The sequence below is a fragment of the Ursus americanus genome, chromosome 2 (genome assembly GCF_024610735.1).
Source record: "Ursus americanus isolate L20-20 chromosome 2, mUrsAme1.1.p, whole genome shotgun sequence".
Lineage (NCBI taxonomy): Eukaryota > Metazoa > Chordata > Mammalia > Carnivora > Ursidae > Ursus > Ursus americanus.
In genome coordinates this window covers 100,990,247-101,014,521 of record NC_142128.1, presented here as the reverse complement: position 1 = coordinate 101,014,521, position 24,275 = coordinate 100,990,247, and the positions used below count along the sequence as shown (strand labels likewise).

Here is a 24,275-nt window from a genome sequence, read left to right as displayed (position 1 = left end):
CTATAGTATTTACCTGCAGGAAGGCATTGGAGAGATAAGAAGGCAGCTATCATCACTGACTGACATCCTTAGAGGAGTAGTGCAGAGAGATGAGCCTAGCACTCAATGCTACCTTTCCTCTTGAGGCATTTGCTGATATGAAAGCTGTAGCTGAGGATCCAGGAAGCTGAGCACAGTATTCCACAGTCCCACAAGTTTGAAGAAATGAATACAAGCTTTCAGTTGGACTCATTGAAAGGCTACATTTTAGGAATAAGAGTGAACCAGAAAGAGATGAGACCTCTCACTGACTGAAACCTAGCCTCCAAGTAACTCAATACCTGATTTATCTTGAGTCTTTTAATGCCTGCCAGAAGTAAAGGTAAATACTCTCTGGAGGAAGATAGTATACAGAGCCTCAAATTACCTCTAAGATATTTATACAAAATGTGTGGCATACATTCAAACAATTACCATGCATACTAGGAGCTACAACTAAATCACTGTAAACCAAGAGTAAAAATATAATACCAAAAACAAAATAAGGAAAGAAAAACGAAAAAAAAAAACAAACCAACAAACTAGGCAGTCTGTCTAAGCAAGCCCACAGGGATTCCCATCAGAATTTTCATAAATGAAATTTTATAATAACTGTATGATAGAAAATGGAAGACATGAAGAATTTCAGCAGACAGCTGGAACGTATGCAAAAGAGTCAGATCAAACTTCTAGAAGTAAAAACTAAAGTAACTGAAATGCCCAATAGAAGATTTTAACAGCAGACTGGAAAGAGCTGAAGAAAAGAGTGGATGAGTAAAAAAAATTCAGACTAAAGTATGGGTAGAGATTAAAGAGGATGGAAATACATAAAAAAGGACAAAGACCAAGGGGACGTAATGAAAAGATCTGATGTACAAATACTTGCTCCCCCAGATGGAGAGGATAGAGAGACTGTGGCAGAGCAGTATTTGAAGAATTAATGGCCCATAATTTTCTAAAACCTATGAGAAACATTTAGGTACAAATTCAAGAAATGTTACAAACCCTAAAGGTGATAAATAGATATTAAATCCCACTTAGAGACATCATAGAAAAACTGCTGAAACCAGCAGTCAAAGAAAATCCTAAAAGCAGCCAGAGAAGAAAGTCACATTATACTCAGATGAACAAAAGTTAAACTGAAAGTTGACTTCCCAACAGAAAAAAAATGAAATCCATGAAAGAATCAAAATAGGAAATAAAAAGGAATGACATTTTCAAAGTGCTGGAGGATAGTAATTGCCTGGAATGTTCTATACAGCAAAAAATGTCTTTCAAAAATGAAAGCAGAAATTCAGACTGTAGAAAACTCTGCAGGACAAAAAACACGTTTTCTTCAACAAATAAATTACAAGAAAAATGAAAGTACTGGAGGGGAATGCTATGGACAGAATGTTTGTGTCCCCTGAAATTCACGTGTTGAAACCTAACCCCCAATGTGATCGTAGGAGGAGGTGCTGCCTTTGGGAGGTGTGATTAGGTCGTGAGGTGGAGCCCTTATGGTGGGATTATTATCTTTATGAGAACTCTCCCTGGAGAGCCCCCTCACACCTTCCACCTCGTGAGGACGCAGCCAGAAGACCACCATCTGTGAACCAAGAGCAGACCTCACCAGACATTGAATCTGATCTTGGACTCTCTAGCCTCAAGACTGAGAAATAAATGTTTCATATTTAAACTACCTAATCTCTGGTATTGTAGTATAGGGACCCAAAGGACTAAGAACTATAAATAAAAGAGACTTAAAAGATATGGGAGCCATTAAGCTGTGGTTAATTGTTGGTATCATGATTCAATTTAATAAACTGTTAAGCTTTTTGATATTTTGAGGTAACTGGAAATTTGAACTATTACTACCTATGTGATATAAGGAAACTCATTAAATTTTTTAAGTATGATAATACTGTTATCTTTTGAAAGAGCCTTATTTGCAAGAGATATACACAGAAATGTATATGGGTAAAATTATAGATGTCTGGTATTCATTTCAAAGTAATTCAGGAGGAAGAGGTAAGAAGACAAGATGCAAATGAAATGACCGGCATTGAGGTGATAATTGTTGAAGTTGGCTGTGGGCTCTTGGGAATTAACTTATACTGTCCATTTTTGTATATGCTTGAAATTCTTTATAAGGTGTTATATTAAATAGAGGATGACATGGAGACATTTACAGACCAAGAAAAAAAAAGAGATGTTGTTACCAGTGGAACCTGGGGAGTTTTCAGGCAACTGGAGAATGTCCGCAAATGGAAGCAATTCAGTGTAGGGAGTAAGGGAAAAGCAAAGGCAGAGGAGAATTCAGAATATTTGATGTTTCCAAATTCAGTGACCAGAAGGGTATATCATAAGAAGGAATCAGGAAGACAAACGTTTTTTAGTGGAATATGGTGAGTTAGATTTAACAAGAGGCATCTGAGCACCTTGTATTCCTGTTCCTAAAAGTTACAGATGTGTCTTTAAGTGTCTTAAAACTGCCTTTCAGCTCACCACTTTGTATGAGAACTTAAGTATGCGCAACCAGCAGTTAGAAGAAGAGGTAAAAGACCTAGCAGACAAGAAAGAATCAGTTGCACATTGGGAAGCCCAAATCACAGAAATAATTCAGTGGTGAGTACTCTTTTTAAATGTGTTTTTATGGGTGATTTTGGACATATGGTCAAGTTGGCATGAATTCCAGAAGGCTACTTACATGATTTTTTTCTCTTTTTTTCTTTTTTTTTTTTGGCTTTGAAAAATGAGTTTCCCTGAAAAGCATACGTTTATTACTGACCTGTTATTTATTATTGATTTGGGTTCTTCTGTTATGTTCCTCTTTTCCCCAACTGCAGCTAGTATCCCATGTCAGCGTTCCACAGTTTCATTGAAAGCTGTGATTTCTAGGAAATGAAAATGTTATTTTAAGACCGTTGGTCTTTAAAGAACTGAAGAATCTCATTCACTAGCTATAGGAGTTCCTTTCTAAGACCAAAATTGCTATATTTGTGATTAAGAAAGAGGCAGCCTGGAGAAAAATCTTGAACCTGAAGATGTTGTGCTATCACCTTCTTTCATAATTACAACACATCGATGCACACGTCATCATAAAAACCTTACATGGTTACAGTTTCATTTTAATAACTACTCTTTAAACTCTTAGGATTCAATGTAGAATGAATTACCTTAGTAACTTTCCATGTTAATTATTTCATTAAATGATTCTGGCATTTATAAAAATGTATATTTTTATAAAACACGAAGAAAATTGAATCCAACAGGGACTTTATTTTCTAAGAAAAATGTATTTTCTTAATTTTTATATTTTCAATTTTTTAATTCTTTTTGGCCCTTCATACATGTTTAATTTATATGAAAACTAGTTTCTTTGTGTATCTGTAGACCAATCCTTTGGTGGGAATTTTAGTTTCTCATACTCTTATTTTGGTTCTTTAAGCATTTTTTCCATTTTCCTATTTATTGCAGATTTATACCCTCCATATTACATAAAATTGGAAATGGATAAACAGTGTCTTTTTAAGTGATCTTACCCAAATGACTCAAGTATTTTGATGTAGACTGAACTATAGAGCTCTTATGTTCATTCATCTTTGGCTTATGAATGTGACTATACAGTGCATATCTAAATGAAAATGCCCAAATTGTGGAATTTGGTTGTATTCCAAACAATATAGTACAGTTAATGGTTCACTAACGTTAAATTTATGACCTTGTCATCAGGTCTACATTTCTGAAGCAAAATTATTCTAATCTTTAGCCAAGCTTATAATATCAAAAATTATGACTTTTCACTTACAACTCCATTATTATGTAATCAAATGTACAGTTAAGCCGTTGCTGAAAATGACTTTACAGAAGAAAAAGATGATTTGGCCAGAGCCTGAGTTCCTAGATCACTTCTTTTCCAGTGACAGGCATGATGGGTTCAGATGGAATGGGCAGTGGTTCTAGCAAGGGAGAGAAGCTTGAAATGTAGACTCTCTGGAAAGGGTTAGTAGAAAGGATGAAGGTGAAAGTTTTTAAATGATACCACAAAACACTCATTTTAGGCTTTTCACATTCAAGTGAAATGCGCAGAAGATACCAGGAATGCAAACAAGTCAGTTTGCTTAAAAGCTGTTATTTAGAAATGAGCTAATATATTAGGGCACCTGGGTGTCTCAGTCAGTTAAGCATCCGACTCTTGGTTTCGGCTCAGGTCGTAATTTCAGGGTGATGAGATTGAGCCTGGTGTTGGGCTCCAAGTGCTCAGCACAGAGTCTGCTTAGGCTTCTCTCTCTCTCTCTCTCTCCCCCTCTCCCTCCCTCTGCCCTTCCCCCTGCTCATGCTCTCCCTCTCTCTCGATAAATAAATAGAATCTTTAAAAAAATTTTTTTAAATGGGCCAATATATTAGATAATTAATTATTAAATTCCTAATAGGGCAAAAGTAAAAGATATACTCCAAGTTCGTAGAGTATTCACAAGTAAGTATTCACTTACTTGAATGTTAAATCTGAGATATTCTGTCCACTCTTAAAAAGGTTAAGAGTCTCAGGCTATTTTGAGTTTTTCAGTTTTGGTATATTAATAAATAAATAGAATAATAAATAAATAGAATCTTTAAAAAAATCTTTAAAAAATCTTTAAAAAATTTTTTTTAAATGGGCCAATATATTAGATAATTAATTATTAAATTCCTAATAGGGCAAAAGTAAAAGATATACTCCGTGTTCATAGAGTATTCACAAGTAAGTATTCACTTACTTGAATGTTAAATCTGAGATATTCTGTCCACTCTTAAAAAGGTTAAGAGTCTCAGGCTATTTTGAGTTTTTCAGTTTTGGTATATTAAAAAATGAAGTGATGCTGGAGACAGGAAGATGGTGGTGGAGTAGGAGGGCCCTAGGATCACCTCGTCCCACAAATACAGCTAGATAACTGTCAAATCATACTAAATACCCCAGAAATTGAACTGAAGACTGACAAAACAAACTCCACAATTAAAGGGAGAGAAGAGGCCACATTGAAAAAGGTAGGAAGTGTGGAGACATGGTTTAGGGAAGAAACGAATCCTGGCTGCTGCAGAAGGGAGGTAGCCATAGTCACAGAGAAGGGGGAGAGAGAGGAGCACATGGGAATGCACAAGGAGAACATCTCCCCATAGCCATTGGCTTAGAAGATGAGAGGGGCTGAATTTCTTGAGTTTTTGAAAGCAAGCAGGTCTTGAAGACTGGAGTTTTAAAGGTCATCAGGCTTGGCTGGAATAGAGCCTGGAGGGTACTGCACTGCTCTTGGAAAGAAGGCAGACAAACAACCCAGGGGCAGATGGCATGGAAACAACAATCTGAAGAGTGCCTGGGGTGCACAATGGGGAGGTTATTTGCTCTTCTTGGAGTGCAGCCCAGAGAGACAGCATTCATGGAGAGACCTCTCTGAGAACAAAAGGAGCTGGCTGTACCATTTCCCTCCCTGGCCCCTCAGCATAAACACAGAGCCACTTGTGGGAAGATACTGCCTGCCTAACTTGGTTCCGCCAAGCCCCACCCCCAGGTGCTCTGGTGGAACTGCCCTTCTCAGTCACACTTACCTCAGCTGTAGTGTGGTGGCCCATCCCCCTTAAGACTAGCACAGACCCTTGTCTGTACCATGTCTTCTGACCAGAATTTTATGGGGCCTCAGTTCCAGTGGAGGTGGTGATTGGTCTCATTTCACAAGCAGACCAAAGCAAACCTAATGAAAACTTACCACATTCAGGCCAGGGATCAAACACTGCCCACAGCAGGCAAGGAGAGCCTCTGTAGACGACTGGCCTGAAGGACAGAGCAACCTGAACACAACAGCAGAGCACAGGCAGCACACACTGGAGACACTCCCTGATGCCCCAGGCCCTGGGCACTACATGACCCCTTCTTCATAAGGCCATTACTGTCAGGAACAAGAGACGTAACTGGCTTTTCTAACACAGAGAAGAAAGCGGGGACTCAGACAGAATGAGAAGCAGAAGAATTTATCCTAAGGATAAGAACAAGATAAGGCCACAGCCAGAGATCTAAGCAAAATAGATATAAGTAATATGTCTGATGGAGAATTTAAAGCAATGATCATAAAGATACTCACTGGACTTCAGAAAAACAATGGAGGACATCACTGAGACCCTTACCACAGAGATAAAAGTTTAAAAAAGAATCAGAGATGAAGAGTGCAATAAACAAGATTAGAAACACACTTGATACAATGAACAGCAGACTGGAAGAAGCAGAGGAATGAATTAATGACATTGAAGACAAAGTAATGCAAAGCAGTGAAGCTGAACAAAAGAAAGAAGAATTATACAAAACGAGAACAGACTTAGGGGACTCTATCAAATACAGTAACATTCATATTATAGGAGTCCCAGAGGAAGAAGAGTGAGAAAAAAGGGGCAGAAAATTTGAAGAAATAATAGCTGAAAATTTCCTAATCTAGGGAGGGAAACAAACATACAGATCCAGGAGGCAGAGAGAACACCCATCAAAATCAACAAAAGCAGGCCCACACCAAGGCAGATTGTGATTAACTTTGCAAAATACAGTGATAAAAAATCTTAAAAGCAGCAAGACAAAAGATGTCAGTATCATAAAAAGGAAAACCCACAAGGCTAGCAAGAGATTTTTCAGCAGACACTTGCCAAACCAGAAGGAAGTGGTCTGATATATTCAAAGTGCTGAGTGCCAAAAATCTACGGCCAAGAATACTCTATCTAGCAAGACTCCCATTCAGAATAGAAGGAGAGACAGTTTCCCAGAAAAACAACAACTAAAGGAATTCATGACCACTAAACCAGCCCTGCAAGAAAGATTAAAGGAGACTCTGAGTGGAAAGGAGATACCAAAAGTGACAATATAAAGGTAGGAAACACAAAAGCAGTAAAAAATGAATATTTTTGTAAAAAAAAAAAAAAGCAGTCAAGGAACTCACAAAAAAAGGATATGAAATATAATGATATATACCTAAAACAAGGGGAGAAGAGGAGAAAAGAATGTGTTCAAACTTAAACAGCTGTCAACAATATAGACTGCTTTAGGCAGAAGAGGTTATATACAAACCTAATGGTAACCACATATCAAAAACCACTAATAAACATGCAAAAAATAGAGAAAGAAATCCAAATATATCACTAAAGAAAATCAGCAAACCGTGAAAAAGAAAGACAATAAGGGATCAGAAAAAATTTTCAGAAACAACCACAAAACAAGTAATAAAATGACAATACATATCTATTAATAATTACATTGGATATAAATGGACTAAATGCTCCAATCAAAAGACATAGTGTGACCAGATGATTAATAAACAAGGTCCATCTGTATGCTGTCTAGAAGAGACTCGTTTTAGACCTAAAGACACCTGCAGACTGAAAGTGAGGGGATGGAGAAACATTTATCTTGCAAATGGATGTCAAAAGAAAGCTGGAGTAGCAATACTTCAATTGGACAAAGTAGACTTTTAAAACAAAGACTGTAACAACAAGAGACAAAAAAGGGCACTATGTCATAATAAAGGGGACAATCCAACAGGAAGATATAACAGTCATAAGTATGCACAAGACATGGGAGCACCCAAATACATAAAATAATAGGAAACATTAAAAAAAACTAATCAATAATAATACAATAATAGGACTTTAACACCCCACTTACATCAATGGACAGATCATCTAAACAGAACATCAACAAGCAAACAGTGTCTTTGAATGACATACTAGACTAGATAAACACAAGATATACTCAGAACCTTCCATCATAAAACAGCAGAATATACATTCTTTTCAAGTGCGCATGGACATTTTCCAGTATAGATCACATATTAGGCCACAAAACAGGCCTCAACAAATTCAAGAAGATCAAAGTCCTACGATACACCTTTTCTGACCACAACACTATGAAATTGGAAGTTACCTACAAGAAAAACTGCAAAGACCACAAACACATGGAGGTTAAATAACATACTACTAAACAAGGAGTGACTCAACCAGGAAATACAAGAAGAAATTTAAAAAAAAATACATTGAAACAACGCAAATGAAAACACAACAGTCTAAAACCTCTGGGTTTTAGTTCTAAGCAGTTCTAAGAGGGAAGTTTGCAGCAATATGGGCCTACCTCAAGAAGCAAGAAAAATCTCAAACAACCTAACCTTAGACCTAAAGGAGCTAGAAAGAGAACAACAAACAAAGCCTAGAGCCAGCAGAAAGAAGGAAATAATAAAGATTAGAGTAGAAATACATGATATAGAAACTTTAAAAACAATAGAATAGATCAATGAAATCAGGAACTGATTCTTTGAAAAACTTACTAAAATAGATAAGATAAGCCTCTAGCCAGACTTATCAAAAAGAAAAGAGAAAGGACCCAAATAATTAAAGTCATGAACAAGAGAGGAAAAATAACAACCCACACCACAGAAATACAGACAATTATAAGAGAATATCATGAAAAACTATATGCCAACAAATTGGGCAACCTAGAAGAAATGGATAAATTCCTAGAAACATATAAAATTACCAAAACTGAAACAAGAAAAAAATAGAATATTTTCACAGACCAAAAACAAGCAAAGAAGTAAATCTGTAATGAAAAAACTGCCAACAAACAAAAGTCCAGGACCAGATTTCTTCACAGGCAAATTCTGCTAAGCATTTAAAGAAGAGTTAATACCTATTCTTCTCAAAATATTCCAAAAAATAGAAAAGGATGAAAAATTTCTAAATTCAGTCCAGGAGGCCAGCATTACCCTGATTCCAAAACCAGATAAAGACACCACAGAAAAAGAGAACTACAGACCAATATCTCTGACGAACACAGATGCAAAAATTGTTAACAAAATACTAGCAAATTGAATCTAACAATACATTTAAAAATCATTCACCTCAGTCAAGTGGGATTTATTCCAGACTTGCAGGGTTGGTTCGGTATTCTCAAATCCATCACCATGATTCATCACACTTAGAAAAGAAAGGACAAGATCCATAAGATCATTTCAGTAGATGTAGAAAAAGCATTTAACAAAGTACAACATACATTCATGATAAAAACCCTCATAAAAGAGGTTTAGAGGGAACATACCTCAACATAATAAAGGCCATATATGAAAAACCCACAGCTAATATCATCCTAAATGGGGAAAAACTGAGAGCTTTTCCTCTGCAGTCAGGAACAAGACAGGAATGTCCACTCTCACTACTTTTATTCAACATAGTGGAATTGTTATCCATAGCAGTCATACAACAAAAAGAAATAAAAGGCATCCAATTGGCAAAGAAGAATACTTTTACTATTTGCAGATGACACGATACTATATATAGAAAACCCAAAGAACTCCACCAAAACTCTGCTGGTCCCAGGATACAAAATCAAATGTACAGTAATCTGTTGCATTTCTATACACCAATAATGAAGTAACAGAAAGAGAAGTTAAGGAATCAATCTCATTTACAGTTGCACCAAAAATAATAAAATACTTAGGAATAAACCTAACCAAAGAGGTGCAAGACCTGTACTCTGAAAACTATAAAACACTGATGAAAGAAATTGAATATGACACAAAGAAATGGAAATACATTTCACGCTCATGGGTTGGATGAACAAATGTTGTTAAAATGTCTTTACTACCCAAAGCAGTCTACACATTTAATGCAATCCCTATCGAAAAATCCAAGAGCATTTTTCACAGAGCTAAAACAAAAAATCGTAAAATTTATATGGAACTATAAAAGACCTTGAATAGCCAAAGGAATCTTGAAGAAGACAAGCAAAGGTAGAGGCATCACAATTCCAGACTTCACATTATATTACAAAGCTGTACTGATCAAGACGGATGGTATTGGCACAAATATAGTCACATAGATCAATATAACAGAATAGAAAACCCAGATATGAACCCACAACTATATGGTCAATGAATCTTTGATAAAGCAGGAAAGAATATCCAATGGAAAAAAAGAATGTCGGGGCGCCTGGGTGGCACAGCGGTTAAGCATCTGCCTTCGGCTCAGGGCGTGATCCCGGCGTTATGGGATCGAGCCCCACATTAGGCTCCTCTGCTGGAAGCCTGCTTCCTCCTCTCCCACTCCCCTTGCTTGTGTTTCCTCTCTCGCTGGCTGTCTCTATCTCTGTCAAATAAATAAATAAAAATCTTAAAGAAAAAAAATGTCTCTTCAACAAATGGTGTTGGGAAAACTGGACAGCAACATGCAAAAGAGTGAAACTGGACCACTTTCTTATACTACATCCACAAAAATAAATACAAAATGGATTAAAGACCTAAATGTGAGACAGGAAACCATCGAAATCCTAGTGATTTCTTTGATATCAGCCATAGTAACTTCTTTCTAGATATGTCTCCTGATGTAAGGGAAACAAAAGCAAAAATAAACTATTGGAACTACATCAGGATAAAAAACTTCTGCACAGTAAAGGAATCAGTCAACAAAACTAAAAGACAATGTACAGAGTGGGAGAAGATATTTGCAAATGACATATTTGATAAGGAGCTAGTATCCAGAATATATAAAGTACTTATAAAATAGAAGATATGAATAGATATTTTTCCAAAGAAGACATCCAGATGGCTAACAGACACAGATGCTCCACGTTGAAACAGGAAACAATGCTCAACATCACTGATCATCAAGGAAATACAAACCAAAACTATAATGAGCTATCACCTCACATCTGTCAGAATGGCTAAAATCAACAACACAGTAAACAACCAGCACTGGCAAGGATGTGGAGCAAAAGGAACCCTCATTCTCTGTTGGTGGGAATGCAAACTGGTGCGGCGACTGTGGAAAACAGTACTGTGGTCCTTCAGAAAGTTATAAGTAAAACCACCCTGTGATACAGCAATCATGCTACTGGGTATTTACCCAAAGAGTATAAAAATACTAATTCAAAGGGATTATGCACCCCTATGTTTATAGCAGCATTACCCACAATAGCCAAATTTTGGAAACAGCCTAAGTGTCTGTTGATTGATGAATGGGTTAAGAAAATGTGTGTGTGTGTGTGTGTGTGTGTGTGTGTGTGTGTGTGTGTATACATACACAGTGGAATATTCCACAGCCATAAAATAGAATGAAATCTTGCCATTTGCAACAATATGGATGGAGCTAGAGTATACTACGCTAAGTGAAATAAGTCAGTAAGGGAAAGACCAATACCGTATGATTTCACTCCTATGTGGAATTTAAGAAACAAAACAAGCAAAGGGAAAAAAGGGAGGGAGACAACCAAGAAACAGACTCTTACCTATAGTGAAACCAATGACGATTACCAGAGGGGAGGTGTCGGGGGGCTGGGTGAAATAGGTGATGGGGATTATGGAGTGCCCTTACCTGGATGAGCACCAGGTGTCATGTGGAATCGTTGAATCATGATCTTGTACACCCAAAAGTAGTATTACACTGTATGTTTACGAACTAGAATTTAAGTTAAAACTATAAAAAAATGATGCCAAGACAAGGTTTTAGGAACTTGTGATATATAGTATTTTAAATGTTTCCGTTGGACAAAATAACAGTTTTAAAACAGAACCAGCACTATTGTGTATAAGACCTTATTTGGATGCATTTCTAATGGCCGTCTTGCTTGGCCCCCTCCTATGAAATATCCCTTTCATATGAAAGAATACATTTAGGGAAGGGAAACTTCGTTGCTCCTCACTGTGTTAGAGCAGGGGCCTTTCTTCTCACCATTGGCTCATCAAAATACTTCACTTTTTCTTTGAAATCATGCAACAAAGGAAGGTCGGAGTCATAAGCTAGTCCCCAGGAGTTATTTTTAAAATGTATCTCCTCACATCTGATATAGTAGAAGGTATGATAGCCTATAAAATACAGTACTTTGCCTTCAAGCAGCTTATTACATACCCACTGAAAAGTGTAAAAACTAATGTGACCAGATCTGGAGATTAGTTATAAGACTTAAATGTAAGTTGCCCTGTGTATTACACAATACTCATTTTCCTGTTGGAGCAGAGAGGAGAGTTATCTCAGACTGGGTGCTTGAGAAAGTTGGGAGTATTCATTTGAACCTATAACACATTTTCTGAAAACCCTGAGGTTAATAAAGGGTCCTTTACATAGGTTGGCTGAATTAGAGATTTCATATAAAACAGTAGGAAATAAGACTAGTAAAGTTACTAACTAGGGTTAGTTACCATGAATATTGGGTAAGAATATAAACTTTATAAGAAAGAAAGGGTTTTTGCAAATGATAATGGCATTGATCAGATGATGCATTAGGTAGACCAATCTCTATAGTGGTGTTCAGGGTGAGATGGAGGGAAGTTTGGGGAAAACTGAACAAATAGAGAAGACGTGGGAGAAGAATCTATAGGACTTCATTATGAAGGAAGGGCAGGAGACAAGGAAGAATTTGTTCTGAAATTCTGAGTTAGATTAAGAAAATGATAACACTGAAGTAGGAAAGTCAGAGAAGGAACCAACTTTGGGGAAGATAGAATCAATTTTGTTTGTGTTATTTTGCTTGTTGGTGAGTCTGGGCTCCTCTTGAGACGTCTGGGTACAGAGTTCCAATATGCTTTTGAAAAGATTACAGAAAGGTTAGGGTAAAGCATATAAATTGGGGGATTTAATTCCTAGTCAATAAAGCCATTGAAGTTGTTGAGATCTTTTTAAGGAGAAAAGACAGAAGGATAATATGGTGAGGGCAGCATATAGAAGGTAGAGGGCGGCCAGGAAAGAGTATTCCTAATCAGCAAAGGGTTTCAGTGATAACACTTTTATTTCCCTTTATTTAAATTCCCCCACATTGTTTGAGCTATTCTTCATTCATTAATCTTCATTTGTGGATAGTCATAGCTTATACTGATCACAACATAGTATGTTGCAGGCATTGGGCTGAAAATTCACTTGTACAGGATTCTCATTTAGTTATTATAACAGTCTAATGAGGTGGATCGTTATCCCCACTTTGCAGGTGAGATAGCAGAGAGCTAGAGGGGGATAAATGAGTTAGCCCAAGTCCCGGAGCTGGTGAGCAGCGAGCTAGGATTTGAACCAAGGTGTGTTTGACTCAAGAGTCAAGTTCTTAGTCACTCCACTGTGTATGTCCTACCTCCCCGACGTTTTAAGGACCATATCTTATAAATCTTCTCTGTCTCCCAAGTATGCCCCACATAATAGTATTAGTAAGTATTTATGCATTAATTACTTGAAAGAGCTTGGGAGGAGAGGATTAGCTATGGCAGAAGAACAAAATAGATTGAAATTGGCCTTTTATAGTTGAGTAGTTACTTGAATAAGCTGTAGTTTTAGCAAAATAGTTGGGGTAGAAATCAGACCTCAGAAAGTATGTACGAGTTAGTGAGGGGTTAAATACTAGAGTAATTAGATACAGGTTGTATCACAATGACAGGGAGCGGGATTGGAACAGGAACCTTTCTGGATTAGAAAACGTCTGTCTGTTTACAGCAGCCAGTGGAAATGATGAAATTGAAAACATAAGCTGTTTTCAGAGAAGGTATTTATTTATATATATGTGGGATGACGAATACATTTAAATGAGTTGGCCAGAGAAAAGGTGAGGGACTTAACTTGCCTCTAAAACTTAAATTAAAAAAAAAAAAAAAAAGTTAAAATGGGCATGAGTCAGTTTATCCAGATGGCCTAGAAGAAAGGGCAAGACAGTGTTGGGCTGGGGGATGTGGGACTTTAAGGATCAAAGTTGGAAACAGACACATAGCAATGATTCTGAAAAGGAATTATTGTAGGAGACCAGGGCCCAGTGGAACTTAAAATGGCAGGAGTTTGTAACTGACCCGGTCTTTTTTTTTTTTTTTTTTAACCCTTCCCTTCATTAATTCTTTGTAGCCAAGAAAATAGACATAGCTTTAATAAAAAATTGAGACTTAGCGGAAGACCACATGAGTCAGGGAATGTGAACATATTCAACATGCAAATAAAAACAAAATTTTAAGAGATTGGTTTTTATTTGAAACGTTAAACAGCATGAAAGGCATGCACAAGAAGTTACTGCTTTCCAGAGTTAAGGAGCTGAGATCGCTGTGGTAGATAGGCACTGAAGCACTGCTGGTTGAGGCCGATTAGCCTGGCCCTTTACATGGTAATAGTTCTCTTCAGGATCTTTCTCGGTATTCTAAAAAAAGGTAATCTTCCTTCATCTTCTCTTATTCTTTATACTGTAGATCAGATGATTAAATCAAAAGGTTGTGGTCATGTGTGGTGCCCAAAGTTAAAAATTTTAAAGGAAACTGCCTCCTACTTCACAAACAGTATCTTCTAAAGCCATTTTCCTTTAAAAGGCAATAAAAATATATACATGTCTATAGAGCCTAAAAATATGTAACTAACTAGGCTGGGCAACTTTTTAACGACGATTGTATCGCTTTTGTTGTTAGATTCTTTTGCTTGTCCTCCGGTACACCTTCCCATATGAGAGAAAAGAGAACCAAATCCCTTTTAAAGGGTCTCTTTGAGATAGATAGAGATATATGAACTTGGCTCCTCAGGAGTTTAAATTCTGAGAGATGCTAAAGCCAGGTTCAGGGTTTCAGTTCGTCTGCTGTGAGCATCAGATACTTACCGATTTACCTGAAATATACTTTCCTCATTACTGTTCAGTGGCCCGAATTGTATTTATGAACACAGCCAGACTTCCCAAAGGCAAATAGTGTTCCCCTGAGTGTATTAGAATACACTTCTAATCTAAGCACTGCGAATTTCAACTCCTTTTTTTTCCTTGTGCCTTTTATATCTTTCTGTATACTGATTGTTTTCATTCTTCTTGCGGCTAGGACCTTCTTTTGTAGATTTTCATATGCTGGCAGTCCTTATCCTAGTCTTGCCCTTGTTTTGAAGATGTAACAAAACACAAACTTTCTCCTGATAAATTCTGAAATGTAGAATGTGTGTCATTGAATATAATTAGAAAACATTTCTATCTAGAATCACGATAGTTGCATCAGCAAGAAAGTCTTAAGACAGTTATGAGTTTCATTCGATGTTAACCTTTTCCTTTTGGTTGGCATTTTATTGACCATTTTAGAAAACAGAGGAGCTTTATTGCAGTACAACCCTAATTTTTGCAGAATATTTTACTTTAAACCTTCTAAATATAGGGTACTTCAGTTTTAAAAATGATGCGTTTTGTTTTCACAAGATAAAATGGCAGAACCCAATTAGTGAGAAATCCTAATATTCTTTAGAAATCATGTAAATATGTGTGTTTTTAATGTTAGATTAAAAGAATATTCTGTGGTTCAAGGGTGAAATTTTACTAATTTATCATATACAAGTAATTTGAACTTTCCTACACGTGACCGGCTTTAATTCGTCGAGAACTGCAACAGTTCAGTAACCCTCTTCCCATGTGTTGTCAGGCAGTAGTGCTGCGGTAGGCCTTGTCAAAGAAGACATTTATTTCACTTATTTCTTGTATGATGCTTTTAAAAACAGTGGCGGTGCGCCTGGGTGGCTCAGTTGGTTAAGCATCTGCTTTTGGCTCAGGTTGTGATCTCAGGGTCCTGGGACTGAGTCCCACATCCAGCTCCCTGCTTTGCAGAGAGCCTCCTTCTCCCTCTGGCTCTGCCTCTCTGTCTGTCTCTCATGAATAAATAAATAAAATCTTTAAAAAAAATAAACAAATAAAAATTTAAAAAAAAAAATATATATATATATATCTCACTGAAGTTTTTCTGTTTGTATTACTTTTTTTTTTTTTGTCCTTTGTCTGTATGCATTTGTATTTCCAGGGTCAGTGATGAAAAGGATGCACGAGGGTATCTCCAGGCCTTAGCTTCTAAGATGACTGAAGAGTTGGAAGCTTTGAGAAATTCCAGCCTGGGTGCACGAGCAACAGTAAGTCCTGCCGTTTTGTGTGGAGAGTTATTGTAAGGGTGGGCGGGGAGGCTCGCACACATTGTAATAAACCTGAGCACTTCTGCTGGTTTGTCTAGGCCTTAGCTCATTGTCAAGTTTTTCATGAGCATTCACTTTGTCCAAGTCTCTGCCAGTTTAGGAAGTCATAGCACATCGCTGCTCAACTGTAATTTGCATAGGAGCCACTATTGGTAATAATTACGAAAAATACACTCCTTTGTATGGAGGTCTACAATGATTTCTGAAATTAATGAAAAATAATATATTTTCACACATAGTGTTTCAATTCTGTTGTGTTATCAGAGAAAGATAGTGCTTTTAAGTAGTTTCTAACTATCCTTGCATTACTGAATTTAAATGGTAAAGAAAAAGTAGGATGGGGCTAACAACAGTCATATTATTTGGTAGGATATGCCCTGGAAAATGCGTCGTTTTGCAAAACTGGATATGTCAGCTAGACTGGAGTTGCAGTCAGCTCTGGATGCAGAGATAAGAGCTAAACAGGCCATCCAAGAAGAGCTCAATAAAGTGAAAGCAGCTAACATCATCACAGAATGGTAAGATTGAATGAGAGAGTCTGCTAGAATAATTTCTACATTGGTCCAAAAGTATTTGGGGGAGAAGTTACTTGTTTAATTGATACCTATCTCTTTTTTCTTTTGAGTAATGACCAGAAAAATTTATGAATACTTGAAAATGAATAAAAGCTTTCAAGCCTTGTATGCAGTGATGGGATTTTAATACAACCTTGCTTTCTCTGACTTGTCCATAAAGTAGAAATAACAGTGCTAATTAATATTTTAATATTTATTTTCCTCTTATTTGTAAAATTTAGTTGACTCTCAAATTCTGTTCCATTAAATCCCAAATTCTCTCCTGTTCTAGAGTGTCATATTAATATAAAAATGCAACATATATTCCGAACAAAACACAATCAGCCGGGAGTTCTGGCCTCTACCATAGATCTTTTACAAATGGAGATTCTCTTAATGATAAATTTCGTAGTGGTATAACAAATGCTAATTATAATTGTTTTTTCATGTTCTTTTATGTTTTAAAAAAACTATATCCTCCACAGTCTGAGACAATCCTGGATAATGACATTCTTTCAATGCTCTTTGCAACAGTAGAGCAAATTATACTCTGAATAAATAAATGATAAAATGAAAATCTTAATTGGATTGGATATAAACATGGTTCAAGAGTAAGTCAGTATTGGTGATATAGAGGAACAGTAGAAAGTTCATGTTACAAATCAACATATTAGTAGAAAAATCCATTTGGTGCTGAAATAGTAGCGTTCCAAAGGCATTCAATCATGAAAAGAAATACAGTCCCGTAAATTCAGTTTGTAATGTGTGAAGCCTTAGTCCTTAAACTGTAATCATTAATGTTTTGAATCCAATTAAAGGTCAGCTGCCTGGCACTCCACTGAACTATAAACTCTTGTTATAAATAATCTAGACATAAATTAAGTATGCTTTGCTTAAATGTGCTAGCATGACATTGAAAATGTGAGAGAACATTTTCTGGAGAATGTGAGTCAATCCTAGCACAAAGAGCTACTGATGTCATTCTCTGTGTTGTAATTGGAACGAGCACGATCAGCCTTCCAGTGCCTGGGACACAGGCGTTTGCACATTTGCTCATAAACCAGACTGTGAATGAAACTGGAGGCTACAGATGTCCTCATAAAAATGCTCCACTTTCATGGTTCTCTGTGGAAGAGTCTAACAAAACCCTAAATTTAACCTTTGATTTTATGACATTTTAAAATGGAATCATTGAGCTCCGGGTCAGCATCTTTTTCGATAAAAGGCCAGATACTACTCAGTATTTTCAGCTTCGCAGGCCACATTGCCTCTGCCCACTCAACTGCACTATTGTGCGGAACCAGCCAGAGACAGCCCGTGAGTGAGTGAGTCTGGCTGTGGCGCAGTAAAAGTCTATTTCTACAGCAGTAGATGACCGGCCGGATTGTCTTTCCTGCAGTGGCTTGCACTTCCCTGACTTGACGTGACTGACATTTAAACCAGGAAGCTCCGACTGCGTACAGTAGGATGGCTCACTAAACAGCAGTAAAAATAATGACATTTTTCCTTTTTTTCCCTTATTGAAGTAAACTAAAAGATTCAGAGAAGAAGAACTTGGAGCTACTCTCAGAAATCGAGCAACTGATAAAGGACACTGAAGAGCTTAGATCTGAAAAGGGTATGAGAATGTGTTTTGCATCAGTCAGGGCTTATTCTGTTGTGAATGTATTTTATTACCCAAGAATCCGCGTACGCGCAGGTCGGAGAATCGTTCACACTAAGCATGCGGGCGCTCACTGATGGATATACGTGCAGATATGTGACACACACACTCGCTACACTGGTCTCAGAGTCCTTTTGTTGTGCTTAATGTACATGGTTTAAAGATTTCACACTAACAGAAAACTCACTTTGACATGAATTGGACTGTTTTTTCAATGCCATGGACGATTTCACAAATAAGATTTTTGTGATTGGGGAAAAAACCTCTTATTTTTATAATATATTTTATACTCTTTTCAGATGTTGTAGGATTCACTTCCAGGGTAGTTGAGGAAACAATGTATGAAGTAATTTAAGATTAATCTAATCCCATATTAAAAGGCAATTCCGTGGTCAACTGTTTTTGCACGTCATTGTTTTCTTCCACGTTTGATTCTTACACTGCGTGTCCTGCAGGATCTCTCCGGGTTTATTCCCATGTCCTTGAAATTACCTGAGCATGTTTCCGTTAACGTGAAAAGTAACTCAGGGTGCATGGCAGCTATTACAGGAACTTCTTAAACCTTTTTTTCATAATGCGGGCATTAAGAATGTGAAGATTTAATAAAAAGAAATTCAGAATGTTATTTTCTCAATGAAGGGATCTCTTATATGCTGTTACTAGAAATTCATTGTCCTGAGGTCCCTGGGTGGCTCAGTCAGTTGAGCATCTGACTGTTGATCTCAGGGTCATGAGTTCAAGCCCTGAGATGGGCTCCACACTGGACGTGGAACCTACTTAAAAAAAGAAAGAAAGAAAGAGAGAAAGAAATTCATTGTCCTGACGAAGTCTGTATTCCTGACTGAATAGTGAACTAATTAATGGCTTAATGTTATGCATACATTATGTGAGGCTTCCCTGTAATTTCTCAGTCCTGTGACACACAGTCATGTCAAACTGGTTGGGTCTCTGTATCTGCTTTTAAAATTGTGGAGAAAAAATAAAATAGAACTGTGGAAGAAAGAGAGGGTATCACATAAAGGAGTTGACATGAAAAAATCATTAAAAGTAGTGGATGTTCAAAAAAAGTTTTTGTCAGTTGAATTTCCTAGTGAACAGGAAAAGAAGGAACCCAGCAGCAAAAGTGAATTAGGAACTCACACTGAGCACAAGGCTTCACACTAAATTGAGAATCAAGCAGAGTTTTCAAAGATGAAGAGTGGAATTGGTCTGCATTATTAGTGAGTAGAGGAAAAAGAATATATAAGACCTGGAGGACCTGTAAGGCAGCTTTTATAGAAGAGAGACCAGTGCAGAGTGTGACTGACTATAACACGCCACGTGCCACTGACTGCATCATTTTTAGAATAGATGCTTGAGTTTATCACATTGCTTTATGACAGCATGTTAAGCTATAGCTTTTATGTGGATTTAGAACACTGTAGAATAATAAAATTTCACCTTATGTTGTAAGCTAATGTACTATACTACTTAAATATAATGTAATGTTTATGTAATATAATGAGGGCAAGGATTTTTTTACTGCTGTGTTTACTTATACATCCCAGTATCTAGACAAGGTTTGGCACATAACAGGCTCTCAGTAAATATTTATTGACTGGATGCATTTCTGAACATAGTGCCTTATCTGGCATCCATGGTGTGTTATTAGAGAGTAGTATGAAAGGCACACAATTGATGTCACTTCCTATCATTGCATATATATTTTAAGAATTATTTTGGAAGTTATGCATTTGAAGTTAATACCATAGCCAACAAATATACATCAACTTTCGAAACTTCATCTGAGAAAAACTAGGGTATGAGTGATTTATTCTGTCAGTAAAACAATGCCTGAAATCAGATGGAGGCCTTGACCAAAGTTTTCTCATAACTAAATACATTCGCTGTATTTCTACATTATTATACGAGGTTATTTATATTAGTGCGTACTATATGTTTGCTAAGAGGTTTTCAAAACAGAAACCTTTTTTGGTGATAAATTAGCTTAGAAAAGTCAGATATAACCATGTTTTTAAAATTCTCCCAAGTCTACCAAGATTTAATGTGTTTCTTATGATGTGCTCTGTGGGAAAAGAAAGAAATTCAAGACCTCAGGGCAGGAAACAAGTATGTCATGGAGACTGATATAACTCTTAAGTGATATCCCAAGAAACATTAATATAGTTTTTTTTTTAAATATGTAGAGCTAATAGTATCGATCAGCTTTAAAATGTGGTAGCTTGTGAACAACTCTTAATAGATTCAGACAGGAATGGTTATCCATGAAAATTAGTTTAAATTGTTCTAGTTTTAAAAAAAGTTGCTGCTGTCTTCTAGGTATAGAGCACCAAGACTCACAGCATTCTTTCTTGGCATTTTTGAATACGCCTACCGATGCTCTGGATCAATTTGAAGTAAGTATTAAACTTTTCAAGTATTCCCTGCGGTCCATTTAAAAGTCCCTTTGTGATTTAAAATTCATTTGCAATGAAACTGTTTTATTGCCTCTCACATAAAAGAACCTAGAATCTTATATCAACAAAAACACATCAGGAGAGGAGTATGTTCTGCATTCTTATGGAAACTCTAATCACATTCGTATTTAAGAAAAATCTAAGAAAGATCGAAATATGAGAGTCGTAAGATTTAAAAGAAATTTCGTCTCTTCCCCTGAGAAACAGTAAATGCAGAACAAATCCGAACTTTTGAAATAATTTGGACACTTTTCTTTTTTCTCCCAAGCATAGAACCACAATTAAAAAAAAAACAAGTGAAAAAGGTCAGAGCTCACAATAGGGCAATGCTGGGTCTAGCTCCAATCAGTTCGATTATTTTGGAAGTTTACGATAGGAATACTTCTTGTGAAAAGTATTACATAGAATGTATTAGGCAGTGTATTCCATAATAATGAAACAGTGACTGTCCTTTTTTGGTGCTTAAATTCGTTGCTGGGGGAGGGAACCAATTTTATGATATAAGTTATATTTTGGTCTCAGAAAATTTAAGTTAGTGATTATATCTTTATTAAATAATCATACGTCTCTGTGCAGAGCACTGTTCTAGGTGCCGGAGATACAGTAGTGACCAAATCACCAAGTCCTGTTCTCAGAGAGGTTACATTCCAGTGGGAACAGCTAGAGGCTGAGAGATTCTGCTGCTCACTTTTAATCGTTACCCTTCCTAAGTGCTTCATTTAATTTGATTATTAATGATTTGCCATGCGCTTCATTTTATTACATTTTGGGCACAATGTATGCATTGTATTTCATTCCTTTGGGAAAGGGAAAAAGAACCACGCTTTAAAAAGTAATTAATGGATTTCTGAGTTTCTTGAGAAACGATGCCAATGACTGCTCTTCTCATTTATTTATTTGAATTAATGTCATTTGCCTTTCAATTGTTTTACAAAATTTTTGATTTATTATTTGTTCTTATTAAATTGCTTCATCCATATTTTCTATTTTTTATTGCTGTATTCGTTAAATAGGATTCCTTTTCTTCTTCCTCATCTTCACTGATTGATTTTTTGGATGACGTAAGTCTTTGATTTTCAAACCAATGCATCCTTCAGTAAAAGACATCAGTGAATTGAATTGAAGAATTTTGCCTAGTAATGCAGTCAGTTTTAGAAATATCACACATGGTAATTATTTGTGAGACAAAATTTGCTTCTTATCTGAAATATAATAAAGAGTTCATCTTTATTAAACATCAGAAAGTGAAAATGTACTTTGAAAAATGCTTTGACTATCAGAGAATCTGTATTTCCTTTCTTTGCAACAATTCGGAAGACTGGAATGTTTATTTGATTATTATCACTATGTAGATATGTATATAAAAATGCTCATTTTTATTTTTCATGGTGATTTCTATTTCACATTCCCCTTTTTGGCACTTTGCTATTTAATTTCTCAGAAGTAAACTTCTGGTGGTAAATTCAGAAAAAAAGTGACATGTTTTATTAAATCTTTCACTAGATTTTATTGTGATGTAATAACAGTACATACAAATCAGTTTTTAATGCTGAGAGATTTTCACTTCTAATGTAGAAACTGATTTTCATTAACATATGTGCTACATGCACTATAAATTGACTGCACTACCATTTTCTCTCCTAAATTAATTCTATCCATTTGATAATTTAGAAGTCCCTAATGTATATCGTTCATTCTCTTTACTGAAATACCAGATGTACGCATTCTCTGTATTCCACATTAAATGGCACATAAAGCCTTGTCATGTCGAACATTTAACCTTTCTAGAAACTGGAAAATAAAATGGGTTCAAATGCAAATGGTCTACATAGCACCAGTTTTTCAACCAGGGAAATTTTTATAGGTCTTACTTTTTGTGTTTTGTTAAACATAATTCTTATATTCAGAAAAGTATTTCACATAATTTTCCACTAAAGAAAACTCTTGATCTAGATTTTTAAAAATTTAAGTGATTTTTTTTCTGTCTTTGAAATATCATACCCAAGTGTGCTACTTTCCATTCTGAATGGACACTATTTCATTATTCTTGAGACAGTTGTTCTAGTTAATTCTACAGTGCAATAAAAAGAGACCTCTCTTGAGGTACAGTAGTATTTCACATTATACTCTACAGTATGTTTCACTGTACTAAAATGTTCAATATAGTATGTCCATAGAAACATCATTCACTTGAGAGGGAATGAGAAGGAAGTTCGAATAAATTATTTTAACTGTTCCTTCCACTAGAAACCATTTCCATTTTTTTTCTAACTTTTCTCTACATTCCGTTTCCTCCCACAAAAAGCTCTCAATGTAAACTAGAGGTCGTGTGTATTTTGACAGGTTCGTTCTGCTCAACCCAAGGGCTGCAGGAACACGCACTGTCCGGTGCCCATCTTGTCTCTGCTCTCTCTGCCACCGGTCAGCTAAGTGAAGAAGCCTCCCTCTCTCACTTTCCTCCGGGAGAACCCTTCCTTGTCCTTCACCCATTAGCACTCAGCCTAAGCGCAGTTCAGACATAACACTGAATTTCACACCAGCACGAAGGAACTCGTATCATAAAGGGAAAAGGGGTTGAGTTCGCACAGGCTGAATCTTTATGAATTGGGCTCCAGCTCTTAAAAAGCCTAGTTTTTTCCCTCATTTGCTTCCTGAGTTCTCTTCTTCCAGTTTATTGGTGAAGTGCATAAGGGGGCTCAGATGCCGCCTCTACCACTTTCTCATGATTGGGAGCAAGTTCCCTAACCTTCCCGTTAGGTAAGCCCCAGTGTGCTCATCAGAAGAACAAGGATAATAATAGTGGTCCTGACTCAGAGGTTGTTTGAGAATTTAAAGAAACAGGGTGTGTGGAGCCCTCAGTATAACACTGGTTACCATTTCCTTACTTGTAATAGGCCGTTCACCTCCCTTCCTGCGTTCCCGTTAGCTTCCTTTCTTGTCCGGGAATCCATTGTGGCTTAAATGTTTCCATGGCCTTCTGCTCGCCTTCCGCCCACCAATCCAAGTGACTGTACTCCCCACCCCACCCCCAAATTGTCCAGCCACGAGATTGCTGCACAGTGAGGCTTGCATGTCAGGGAGAAGGCCAGCAGTAAGCTCCCTTAAAAAAAAAAAAATAGTTTGTATTCTTATTTCATATTTTATGGCATAAACCTCTGTCTGTAGTTGGTAACTATGACTCCTCTTCCCAGAGTTCTCATTCATTTCATCCTCAAAGCCAGAGTAGAGTGATGTTTTGAAAAATGGTATTCAATCCTTGGCATGCTCACGTTGGGCATCTGGGATACTTAGTATGAAACGAAACTTCTGTTGCTTCCTTTCTCTTAGGCATTTGGAAGCTTAAAGAATAGAATCAATCTTGATTGTTCTTTGTGCCAAAACTAGTTAAGAATGTTGTACGTGACTGCCCCCATAATAAGTAGAGTGTAACCCTTAACTAATGCATACAGCACATCCTTTGGTCACTCTTTTCTGATTTCTTTCTCATAGAAATAGAGAAATAGATGACATTGAAGACCTAGAATTTGAATTGCGACAGGAACTTATAGGTTTAGTAAGGGATAAAGCCAGTACTCGGCCAGATTGCAGAAATGAAGCCTTCTTTGGTGTCCATACACCATTGATCTTCCCCATCTGCTCCCCATGGCCTAGTGACCTCAGACTGCCCTC

General features: G+C 36.7%; 1 protein-coding gene across 13 annotated transcripts in view; it reads left to right on the top strand.

Annotated features, from left to right (window-relative positions):
- CDC42BPA (CDC42 binding protein kinase alpha) overlaps positions 1-24,275 on the top strand; it is a 310,508-nt gene that overhangs the window by 225,768 nt on the left and 60,465 nt on the right. For 10 of the 13 annotated variants that reach the window (XM_045796507.2, XM_087859422.1, XM_045796498.2 and 7 more), the window contains 5 exons: positions 2,501-2,625; positions 15,768-15,873; positions 16,303-16,451; positions 18,014-18,105; positions 20,470-20,546. In XM_045796507.2, coding sequence (XP_045652463.1) covers positions 2,501-2,625; positions 15,768-15,873; positions 16,303-16,451; positions 18,014-18,105; positions 20,470-20,546 — 549 coding nt within the window. Of the gene's footprint in view, positions 1-2,500; positions 2,626-15,767; positions 15,874-16,302; positions 16,452-18,013; positions 18,106-20,469; positions 20,547-21,619; positions 21,668-24,275 lie in introns of all 13 variants that reach the window. The other 3 variants (XM_045796461.2, XM_087859443.1, XM_045796518.2) reach the window with 1 other exon arrangement.